The sequence below is a fragment of the Osmerus eperlanus genome, chromosome 24 (genome assembly GCF_963692335.1).
Source record: "Osmerus eperlanus chromosome 24, fOsmEpe2.1, whole genome shotgun sequence".
NCBI classification, from domain to species: Eukaryota; Metazoa; Chordata; class Actinopteri; order Osmeriformes; family Osmeridae; genus Osmerus; species Osmerus eperlanus.
In genome coordinates this window covers 4,848,338-4,858,523 of record NC_085041.1, presented here as the reverse complement: position 1 = coordinate 4,858,523, position 10,186 = coordinate 4,848,338, and the positions used below count along the sequence as shown (strand labels likewise).

The following is a 10,186-nucleotide window of genomic DNA, read 5'->3' as shown; positions in this document are numbered from 1 at the left end:
GGCTCCGTTTTCGTTGCTGATAAACAAATTACATCACATTGTCCCATATTATAAGGTTCACCGTAATTTCATTGCAGGGTAAACTTAAAGAAAGTTAAGGATTTTGTCTGGTTTCAGTTAAAGACACATTTAAGTTAAGTTAATTATGGCGTTAATACCCAATTATGGACCTGTATCCTCGCATGGTCTTTGAAGTTGATTCCTAATGCCATCTACTGGACATTACATATTAAGTGTATTTTGATGTAAATAATTTCTAATTAGGAAAATAAGGAAACTGAATTCCTTCAGTGTTCTTTTTCCCAGATGTCCATCAACGTTCTTCATGTTTGACGTATGAAAGGAATCAGTAGCCTAAGTAATGTATTCATACCATCATCCCAATTTTGCAGCACTACACATGACCTTGATCATAAAGTCGGTTTATCGGCCAAACGCAACGAATTCAAATGTATGTTCTTATTATGCTAAGATAGCAATTAATTACATCAATAATATAGTTTCACCATCACCAGAATAATTATTTGAGGATATAAGTAATGTCCACACACGCACAGGCCTCTTGGCACAGCCAACTTGAGTCTTCACATAACTTTGTTATGCATCTAGCTACACATTTTTCATAGCGTGACTGAATCTGTACAGCAATGCTAGCTGCTTCCAAAAAGTGGGTTCAGTAGCGATCATGCGCATTGGCTCATGAACGAAAAATATGGCAGCTGACGAATAGAGAAAACTGTTGGGACCTGACTCAATTCGATAGAAAACGGCAACAGTAAGTCGATTCTTCTCCAGCACGTGGGTATTTTATACGAACACTACTCAAAACTATACAAAAGATACAAGTGGTGTGAAATTAATGTTTCATTGGAAAGGTCGGTTGAGAACAGTTTTGCTCTCACTTCAATGTTAGCCGTGAGGGACAGCTAGCGAGCTATTTGTTATCTACATGACATTCGTTAAAATGGTCTATGCCACCCCGCGGTGAGTGTAGTGGGTGCGTAGCCGTGGTGTCACTGGCATTGCTTGTGTAGCCGTTATTATTCTAACGGGTCTACATTATGTAACGGAGTATTCAAATATTCTTCGAAAACATGGACAGCTCTCCAAAGTTGTGTAACACAAAGACCTATGATATTGTTTACAAAAATCCGTTGCCTTTTGCTAACTTTATGTTTCGACCATGTGATGCGTTGTTGGGAAAATGAAAACAAAACGAATATACCTAGCTAGCTAAAGAAGGCTGACCTAAGCCAGTCTTTGGCTGAGCAATAGAATTAACCAAATATCAAAAGTCAGTAAGTTTACGAGTGCTTATAGCTACTATCCTCTCCCCTATCGCTAGCCTACTACGTTGTTACATGTTGGGTTAATGTATTTAAGGCATAGATACATTCTGACAATGAAATAGCTTTTTTAGATAGCTAGCAGTCATTATTTAGTGTATTTCGGTTTCATGTTAATAGGTGGTTAGCTCTAGCTGCTTTAGCGTAGCTTATTAATGTTATACAACCAGTTCTGTCTGTTGGCCACACAAAACGAGTTTTAGAATATGTAGGCAAATGTGTTATCCTCCAAAGTGACAAATCACGATTTACATTATATTCAGCCAGTAATCATACTTGCACTCAGCTTCATACAGAAAACATCAATTGTCTCTTATGGGAATAAAAACTGAAGACAACTTAACACCAAGGCATTCAAACCCTGAACACAGTATCATAGTTGTCCAGCTATGGCAATGAACTGATGCCTAGCTACAGCACTAACAAAACGCAATTCATTGTTCCATTAATGCTAACAGTTTCTCTCTCTCTCTTTTTCTCTCTTTCTCTCTCTTTCCTCAGATCAGAACAAAAAGGGGGTTGCTGGTGGGGGGGGGGTGAACAACGTGCACTTGTCTACCCCGACACTTTGTTGTGCCACAGCTGCCAACAATAGTTAACATGGGCAGGACTTCACTAAAAGGTAAAGCATAACAGGTATTGTTTTCTCTCTTTCTTTGTACGTTTGTAAAATAACATTCAACATAACATTCAAATAACATTCAAATAGTCAACTGTGTGGATCTCTGTGTGAATATTTTCAGACACGAAAGATAGCAAAAAAGAGAAGCCTGGAAAGAGTATGGCACCTCCTGCTCCTGCACCTGTATGCTCTAAAGGTAATTTATTGTGCCAGAATGTACCTTTAAGGAAACAAAATAATGAAACACTTTGTTCCGCATGTATCTAAAAGGGTCATGTCCCGGGTGTAATCTTGCTGTTCCAAATGGATTTCTAATGTTCTTGTTTTGTCAGAGACTAATGAGGATGAACAGTAGATGCTTTTCTTTACTTAGAGAGCCCTCTAGTGGTTTAAACCTGACAGTATAAACTATTCCCTTATGTGGTACTGCAGTAACTTGATTTATTTTATTCCGTATCTATGTTGTAAATGAGATTAAAGGAGGGTTAAATGTAGGTCTACTAAGTCCTCACTCGCACCATATTGTATTTCCTTAGAGACGTTTAGTTGGGAGGAGTACTTGAAGGAAACGTCATCCATTCCAGCCCCTCCAAGCTTTTTCAGACAGGTATGTTACGTGTTATGTGATTACGTGTTCGTCTTCTAGACGTCCTGATGAATCATATTGTCAGACGTCTGTTACTGCCCGCAAAGTTGCTTCCACCTTTTACAAAACTGCATGTCGAGCTGTATAAAAGCCCCGGCTGACGTTACAGAACAGCGCATCTGTAGTCAGTCTCGCGGTTGTACAACGCGGAGGGAGTCACTCTGCTCTTCGTGTGCTTGTCGTTGAAAGTCCAGGGTCCCGCCCACCAACGACTTCAAGGTCGGCATGAAGCTGGAAGCTCACGACCCGCGGAACTCCACCTCGGTGTGCATCGCCACGGTGATGGGCATCACGGGCGTGCGCCTGCGTCTCCGCCTGGACGGCAGCGACAACACCAACGACTTCTGGAGGCTGGTGGACTCCTCGGACATCCAGCCCATCGGCACCTGTGAGAAGAAAGGAGACATGCTGCAGCCCCCGCTGGGTGGGTCGGCCTGGTCCGGGAGCTGGGGATGAAGGGGCGTGGGCGTGGGGGTGGAGGGGCGTGGGGGTGGGGGTGGAGGGGCGTGGGGGTGGAAGGGGGTGGAGGTGGAGGGGCATGTGGGTGGGTGTGGAGGGGCGTTGGGGTGAGAGAGAGGCAGGGTAGACTCACAAATGGCTCCCTTGAAAATAACTTCTGCTTGTCTCTTCTCAATTGCTGTCTGTCATCGTTTAGGATTCAGAATGAACGCTTCCTCGTGGCCCATGTTCCTCCTGAGAACCCTAAATGGAGCAGAGATGGCCCCGGCGACCGCGTTCAAAAAAGTATGTAAAACTTTATTGCCGATCGCTCAGGACAGGATATTCCGAGTTGAGGGCACTGTTGTTTATTATTTGTTTGTGTTGTTCAGGAACCTCTAAGGCCTCCCCAGAACAGCTTCAAGCCAGGAATGAAGCTGGAGGCTGTAGACAAGAAGAACCCGTACCTCATCTGCCCTGCCACCATAGGAGAGCTGAAGGGAGATGAGGTCTTTGTTATGTTTGACGGGTGGAGGGGCGCGTTTGATTACTGGTGCAAATATGACTCAAGGGACATCTTTCCTGTGGGCTGGTGCTCCATCACCAAACACTCCCTGCAGCCTCCAGGCAACAGTGGTGAGTGTTATCCAACAGGGGGCAACAGAGAGCTATTTCAGATGTTTTTTTGTTTTTTTTACAGAAATGAGACAGTTAAACTTTTACTGTTGAAATCTTAAAAGCATTTCCCTTAATAATACTTAAGTAAAAAAAAAGAAAATTAGAAAAACGCAATTTGGTCTCAGTTTGAGTTACATTTTACTCAAAATGTTTTAGTGACATGGTAATGTGATTCATACACATTTTTTACCAGACTTGGAAACTGAGCCTTTTATCCACATTCATTAATATTCAACACATTTCTACTTTCTTCCTTCTTTCATATCCTTCAATGAAATAATTATAATATAATAAGTATAATGCATTTAAGACCTTTTTTTCCTCAATTTTCTAATTAAGGAAAATATTTCATAAGATTACCGCCTCTGGATATAATTTTGCTGTAGACAGACAAGCTGGAAAGCCTAAAAATAGAATGGTTATTTATTCTAATTTCAGCTTGCGTTATAATCTTTTTTCTTTCTTTCTTTTTTTTTTTTTTCTCTGCTCGAGGCGGTTCAATTTGTGTTGGGATCTCAGACTGTAATCCCATCTTTACGGCCTCCTTGTTGTGAAACGTTTATTTCCCTTTTTACATCATCCTGCCCACATTTAACATGGAAGAGTTTTGAATGTGGTTGAAGGAAACTCCCACCATATGTGATAGTTTTTCCAAACATAAAAAGGGGTGTGACTCCACTCCCATCTCCTCCTTTTGGGACCGATGTATTCCATTTACGATTGTTACATTTTGACCTATGTATTCTATTCACGATTATCATATTTTGACCTATGTATTCCATCTCACTCTGAGACTAACTCACATGGATTATCATAATATGATACAATTGTATTACTATTATTGTTATTATACAAAAAAATGGGTTGTCATAGGACAGACATAGAACACCACTGTGTAGTTCTTCCCGCTCTGTCTTTGTTGTGAAGGCAACAGTAATCCATAGAGCTTTCAGTCAGATTGAATTCGGATTCCTTCGACTCCAGATTCATAAAGAAACTCTATGCATTTCCTGATATCGGTGAACTAAACATCAACATGACAGTGTCAAATATATATATTTCTTCTTCTTCCAAATAGCCTATTAATTGACTCTCAACTCTGAAATCTTTCCATCCCTCAGGCCCTCTCAGTTGTGTGGATGAGAGAGGCCTGTTGACGTGCTAGTCCTGACAGGGTAATGGTACAGATGGATGGGGTAGAGGGTAGCTGTCCTGCTGGTTCTTCTCCTGAAGCACCAGTGTGGTCATCATCATGTCTAGTGCGATCGTAACTGGAACAAACTGCTTGTTTTTACGGCTTGACTTATGCTGTGAATTTAACACGCCCCCTGTAAGCAAGTGGTGTGTGACCCTCACTGCAGTTGGAGCTTAGCTAGGATATAGCTTGACCGGTGCACATTTGATCACATTGTTCAGACCATGAACATTTCGGAAACACGTCACACGTTTACATGTTTTGAAAACTGAAATAATTTACGATGTGCAGGATTTTTAATAAATGTCGTTATTGACGCTGGCAGTGTGCAGCCTAAGGCCTGTTTTTCGAGGCGGAGTGCTATTGCGGCGTGTCTACATCTGGGAGGACACTGATTATTCATGCTGGTTGTGGCTGACCTCCTCCTGACCCCGAGCAGGACTCCCACGTCGAGCGCTGTGCCGTGGAGGGGAGCCCCTCTGCCGCATCTCCCCCCCCCAGTGTAAGCCCCTAGCAGGGGGAGGTGACACAGAGAGGGGGAGGCAGATTGATGACCACGACGCACCACCTGTTTACATGGGAAAAATTCGTGTTTACACGAGCGGAACTCCCAGCCCAGGCTACTATAGGAGCCTGGGGAGGGAGCTGGGGATGAGGGTGGATGCTACGAAAGAGAAAAAACACCATAACTCTCCGTTGAAATATATAGCTTAGGGCTTGTTGATATTTCCGAGCGAGCGGGTCCCCGGTTTATTGCCGTGTGTGCGAGTCAGGCCCCAAGGGAAGCTTAGGTTACCATACGGCGTCCTTAGTAGGGTTGTCTGTGGTAGAATGCTCCTGAATAGAGGGGGCAATCCTCCTGCAGCTCATCTATAGGTTCTCCTCGGCTGGTCTAACCTGCTCCATGTAGGAGCCCCCCCCTGCCCCGCCCTCTCTTCCCAACGTAACCCTCCAAAGCCTGGGAGGGGCTTGGTGAGACGAGCAGTCCCTGTTTGGTGGGTGTGTGCCCCTCCTCTCCACTCCACCTCCCTCTAATGGGGCTCAGCCCGCGCCGGCCCCCTCTGTCAGCGTGAGCTTTTGTTATGGGCTTCGTCTCCGACTCGGGGAGAAGGAAGAATTTCTCAGCTCGCGTACGCGGGTGAAGGTTTCTAGTCGAAGGAAGATCCTTGCGAGGAAGCAGATTTTCTGTCAGGGATTTTTTCTTTTTCTTTTTTGAGGACTCAGGACAGGTTTTACGTGGGCATCTAGGAGAATTTAACCCCTTTTTTGGTGTGTTCCCCCCCCCCTACCCTCTTCCTTCCCGGCACGGTGAGTTCCTCCGCTTTTGTTCTGTTTCTGTTTTTGGCTCTCAGTTCTCCTCGTGTGGCGGGGAACACAAACACGTCTACACAGCCTCGCATTAGGAAAGGGGTTTAACATCCTCTGCTATTGTCTGAAAGGCTCAGTCCTTCCTCTCACTCGCTTTGGTAATATTGCGTGTTGCCCCCCAAAACATTTTTACTGTTGAGTTTGTAGTTTTCTCAGACATTGGTGTACATCTAACTATAAAGTCAGGAATCTATGTCTGTGTTTGTGGCTCTCTTATCTAATGAATGAAACAGACCCGGTTGGTGTCATAAGAGTTTGCTGGACTGACTGGCAGTGGTAGTCTCTATTACGACTGTTGGTTCTGGCTGTTAGTGGCCCAAGAAGCAGCCGGCAGATGTGTGTGGGAGGAGGAGTTCAGGATCAGGGGAGCTGTGGGGTACGGGGTGCCAGGGAGGGTGGACCAGACAGGTAGACAGGGAGGGAGGAGGGTGGACCAGACACGGAGGAGGGTGGACCAGACAGGTAGACAGGGAGGGAGGAGGGTGGACCAGACACGGAGGAGGGTGGACCAGACAGGTAGACAGACAGGTAAGCAGGAATGTGGACCAGACAGACAGAGCGACAGAGAGAGCGACAGAGAGAGCGGCAGAGAGAGCGGCAGAGAGAGCGGCAGAGAGAGCGACAGAGAGAGCGACAGACAGAGAGAGAGACAGAGGGAGAGAGACAGAGAGAGAGACAGAGAGAGAGAGAGAGAGAGAGAGACAGACACAGGTAGACAGACACAGGTAGACAGACACAGGTAGACAGACACAGGTAGACAGACACAGGTAGACAGACACAGGTAGACAGACACAGGTAGACAGACACAGGTAGACAGACACAGGTAGACAGACACAGGTAGACAGACACAGGTAGACAGACACAGGTAGACAGGGAGGAGGGTGGACCAGACAGGTAGATAGACAGGTAAGCAGGAAGGGTGGACCAGACAGGTAGGCATTCACACAGCTTCCTGAGACCATTGAGTCCGTATTACAGTGCCATGCTCCGGCTTCTGCATGTGTTGCTTCTGGCCAGATGGCATCGTTCCATGGCTGACTTTTCAGATATCCCCCCCCCCCTTGTAACAGAGTAACCAGCAGCGTGGGCCTATCAGCTTGCTCCTTGTACTTGACAGTAAGCAGGCAGACTTGAGGTCATAAACCTGGTGCTGGCTTATTAGCCACAAGTACAGACTTGTTAGCTGGTTGTAGTTTCCCTATTATTCCCCTCCCACCCCCCCACCCCCTCCCTCTGTAGTGAAGAAGTATTGACAGAGCCCTCAGTCTGCCCGCGACCCCCACCCCTTCCCCTCCTCCCAGGGGTCATTGGGTCATTGGGAAATGAAACCCCATATGCACCCTAATTTGCCGAGGGGGCGTGTGTGAGGGGGGGGGACGGGGGACTGAATGGAAATGGATACAAACGGCTGTGGTCTCTTTAATGTGGTTTCCTGAGGCTCTATTCCCCAGCTCTGAAACCCCGGGAGTGTAATAAGGAGCGGTGTGGAGGAAGCACTGGGAGATGTTCATTGGATTAAACCCTCAGCCCCCCCCCCCCCTCTCTCTCTCCCCCTTTCTCCCTCTCTTGGGCACTCTGACTCTCTCTCTCCCTCTCTTTCTTTCTCCCTCTTTCTTCCGCTCTCCTTTTCTCCCTTTCTCCCCCTCTTGAGCACTCTTCCTCCCCCCCTCCCCCTGTCTCCTGGGTGCTCTCTCAGACTCTGTCTGGCTCTCTCCTGGGCTCTTCATCAGGAGTGGGTTGTGTTTCAGGGGGGCTTGGTGTCATAGGGCAGCCCCCGGGGGGGGGGGAGCCCCAGCTCTCTGTCAGGCCAGACCGCTGGAGTTCTGGACCCCCTCATCCTCTGCAGTCCTCAGGATCCTCCAGTCTGTCGAGGCCGGCGCCGATGTCCCCTCCTGTCTGTCTCTGTCCGTCAGTCCCTCTCCCGTCTGTCTCAGTCTGTCCGCCGGTCCCCTGTCTATCTGTCCCCCTCCTCTTGATCCTCTGGTCTGTCTGTCTCTGTCTGTCTGTTTGTCCACCTCCTGTTTGTCCCCCCACAAGTCATGGCAGCTGAGTGGCCAGGCCTAATCCCTCTGAAGACCCCCTCCGTGTTGAGCCTTTGTCCCCAGGCTCGGGGCTGTGCGTGTGTGGCAGGGAGATGGCTATCTGCTCCTCGTTACTGGGGCAGGAGGATCCCCACACAAAGAAGGGTATTTTTCTATGAAGGAGTGTCAGAACAAACCCTCTATGAAAGGCGCCATTTTGTGCCTCCCTTGCTTGGTGACACAGTTTGGAGATGATTTTTTTTTTTCTCTCAAAAGTTCTTAAAAGTTTTACTGTTACTGTAAAATAACCCCTTTCGAACCCTAACCCATCGTAAAAGTTCCTTAATTCATTTGAATTTGACCATGTTTAAAACCCTTCGTTTCGGAAGGGAGTTCCCTCTCAGCTTAAGGCATGGCTGGTGTCTTTGTTGTGGGGCTCCAACATGGCCGTCCTTGTGCGGCCTCCTCATTGTCGCCTGCACACCACGCATTGCTCCAGCCAGGCCCAATTAGCGCACGCTCACAGGGGTGGTCCTCGGAGGGCCTCGGTAGATGAGGATATGAGTGAATGGACCTCCCACCCCCCTCTCCACCCCACCACCTTACCCCTCCGCGCTAACGACACCCCTCCTGTCCTTGCTTCCAGTCACCCTTCCAAAGAACCTGCACATCCTCACGGCGTCGCCCTCCAAGCCCAGCAGGCGCTCCATGCAGTCCCCCTACCGGCTGCCCAACCCCCTGCCCCCCCTGCCCGTCAGGAAAGGCGTGCGGGGGCGCAGGCCCAAGAGCGAGACCATCGCCCTGCTGAAGGCGGTGGCCGAGGCGGCGGCGGCGGCCCAGAATGGCCTGGGGCCCCAGGACGGGGGCCCTGACCTGCAGCTGGCCCCCCGGCCCCACAAAAAGAGAGGCCCCAAGCCTGGAAGCAAGGTTGGAGCCCCCCCCGCACCATGACGGCCCTGACTGAAACTGGGTACTGTGGGTGGGTGTTAGTCCCAACACTGACTGGTATTTGTGTGTGTGTTTCTGCTCCTGTGTGTGTGTGTGTGTGTGTGTCCAGAGGAAGCCCCGTATGGCCCAGGTCCCTACCCAGCTGACCAGCCTCCAGGTGCCCCATGACAACTCTGTGCACCTCAGCTCAGTGGTCTCTACAGGTAAGCCCCCTCCTCTCCCCCCACTGACTAACCCCCCATCCCTACCACACACACTTTCGTGACTTGAAACGGTAAACACTTTTAAACGTTTTTCCTTTGTGTGTGTGTGTGTTCCTCTGGGTGTGTGTGCGCAGTGTGCGTGTACGTCAACAAACACGGGAGCTGCGGGCCGCACCTGGACAGGAAGCAGATGCAGCGTCTGCCCGACCACTTTGGGCCAGGCCCAGTGAACGAGGTCCTGCAACAGGCCGTGCAGACCTGTCTCGACTGTGCCTACCAGCCCAAGGTGCTGCTGGGAGCCCTGCAGACACACGCCGGAGGGGGAGAGGTGGTCCGAGGTACCGGCCACCACACCGTATCACAACATAACTATCCCTCACCACAACATGCCTCACCTCACCACAACATGCCTCACCACTCCACAACATACCTCACCTCACCACAACATGCCTCACCACTCCACAACATACCTCACCTCACCACAACATACCTCACCACAACATACCTCACCTCACCACAACATACCTCACCACAACATACCTCACCTCACCACAACATACCTCACCACAACATACCTCACCAAAACATACCTCACCACACCACAACATACCTCACCATAACATACCACACCACAACATACCTCACCTCACCACAACATACCTCACCACAACATACCTCACCACACCACCTCACCACAACATACCTCACCACACCACAACAT

At 48.5% G+C, this 10,186-nt stretch overlaps 1 protein-coding gene across 3 annotated transcripts in view; it reads left to right on the top strand.

The window, feature by feature from the left end:
* The first annotated feature begins 678 nt into the window (after positions 1-678).
* Positions 679-10,186, top strand: part of LOC134011091 (sex comb on midleg-like protein 2) — a 14,727-nt gene continuing 5,219 nt past the window's right edge. For 2 of the 3 annotated variants that reach the window (XM_062450535.1, XM_062450534.1), the window contains exons 1-10: positions 679-779; positions 1,853-1,968; positions 2,090-2,164; positions 2,505-2,575; positions 2,804-3,038; positions 3,270-3,358; positions 3,445-3,688; positions 8,961-9,241; positions 9,372-9,465; positions 9,600-9,803. In XM_062450535.1, coding sequence (XP_062306519.1) covers positions 1,947-1,968; positions 2,090-2,164; positions 2,505-2,575; positions 2,804-3,038; positions 3,270-3,358; positions 3,445-3,688; positions 8,961-9,241; positions 9,372-9,465; positions 9,600-9,803 — 1,315 coding nt within the window. In that variant the 5' untranslated portion in view covers positions 679-779; positions 1,853-1,946. Of the gene's footprint in view, positions 780-1,852; positions 1,983-2,089; positions 2,165-2,504; positions 2,576-2,803; positions 3,039-3,269; positions 3,359-3,444; positions 3,689-8,960; positions 9,242-9,371; positions 9,466-9,599; positions 9,804-10,186 lie in introns of those variants that run through there. The other variant, XM_062450536.1, reaches the window with a different exon arrangement.